The 1,238-nt window shown below is 62.4% G+C and overlaps 1 protein-coding gene across 1 annotated transcript in view; it reads left to right on the top strand.

The window, feature by feature from the left end:
• The window catches only part of LOC104522777 (arf-GAP with Rho-GAP domain, ANK repeat and PH domain-containing protein 3), a gene marked incomplete at both ends in the record, with an annotated part of 17,197 nt that extends 16,627 nt beyond the window's left edge, over positions 1 to 570 (top strand). The window contains 2 exons of the mRNA XM_010165153.2: positions 43 to 180; positions 532 to 570. Coding sequence (XP_010163455.2) covers positions 43 to 180; positions 532 to 570 — 177 coding nt within the window. The remainder of the gene's footprint in view (positions 1 to 42; positions 181 to 531) is intronic.
• Positions 571 to 1,238: the final 668 nt, after the last annotated feature.

Raw genomic sequence — 1,238 nt, 5'->3', positions numbered from 1 at the left:
AGCCTGGCATTACCCCCCTCCCTGCCCTGTCTTTGTGCACAGCACGATGACCTGCGCCCCGTGATCATGCGCCGACGCTCCTCCTCCGACCTCGCCAAGCAGAAGTTCGGCACCATGCCACTGGTGCCTCTGCACGGGGACAGCACCGATGCCACCATGCTCTCCGCCAACCAGACCCTGGTAAAGCCCTCACAGCTACCCCTGCCTACAGGTGCTCCTGCACCCACCCGGGTCCACGCACCCATCCCAAGACCATGCGCCCACCCCAGCGGCCCCAGAGGCGGGTGCATGCTGCCAGGCACCGATGGATGCTTTGGGTGTGTGTCCCCGTGCTCGGCGGTGTCTGTCCCCGTGCTCGGTGGTGTGTGCACTGCATGCTGTGCTCGTGTCCGTGGCAGCTCTCCATGTGTGCAGGGCCGGGTGGGCACAGGGGGTGCTGTGCCCCGCTGCCCATCCGCTGCCTGCTGAGGTGTCAGTGACCCTGCTCCGCGCTGTCACATGCTTACCTCTGCCCGTCTCCTCTGTTTCTAGCGCCGCCTGCACACGCGAAGGACTTTGTCCATGTTCTTTGTAAGTACCTGCATGCATGGAGCACGTCCGTTGCTGGCTTTGCACCGTGCCTCCTGGTCACGGCGGCAAGGGCTCACCTGCAGCATCCCACCTGCACTCAGAGATGTACCCAGCCCATCCTGTCCACACCGTGTGGCAGAGGAGGGGGATGACCATTGCTCTGTGTGTCCCATGTCCCTGCATGGTCCTGGTGTTTGCAGGCAAGACCACAACAGTCCAGCCCAGCTCCCAGCACCTCTCCTGTCAGGCCCTGTGTTACCCAGAGGGGCTGAACATAAGGAAGATGAGAAAATAGGTTTGGGTCCTTTTCGCCATCAGTTTATTTTCAGGAGGGCCACCTGGCTGGACCTCACCTTGTCTGGCTTTGTGCTCTGCTTGGGAATCCATCTTTTCCCCAGACCACCTCTGCCAAGGGATGCTGGGCTGGTGCCACAGCCTGGTGGCATGGACCCACGCCTTGGCAGGAACCAAAACACTTGCCCTCCATCAGCAAGGGGGGAAGAAAGGGCAACAGTGCCACAGCAGAGAGACCTGATGGAGGGTGGGTTCCCCACGGGTATCAGCCCCACTGCAAGGGGGCAAGGCTCCCCGGGCAGCACCCGAGTGCAGGGAGGGCAAGGTGAGGGGGGACAGAGGGGTATGGTTGAGCAGTACGGACAGTGCCCCTC

Source organism: Antrostomus carolinensis, unplaced genomic scaffold (genome assembly GCF_000700745.2).
Source record: "Antrostomus carolinensis isolate BGI_N321 unplaced genomic scaffold, ASM70074v2 scaffold36003, whole genome shotgun sequence".
Lineage (NCBI taxonomy): Eukaryota > Metazoa > Chordata > Aves > Caprimulgiformes > Caprimulgidae > Antrostomus > Antrostomus carolinensis.
The sequence above is the reverse complement of the archived record's forward strand: the minus strand, read 5'-3'. Positions and strand labels throughout refer to the sequence as shown.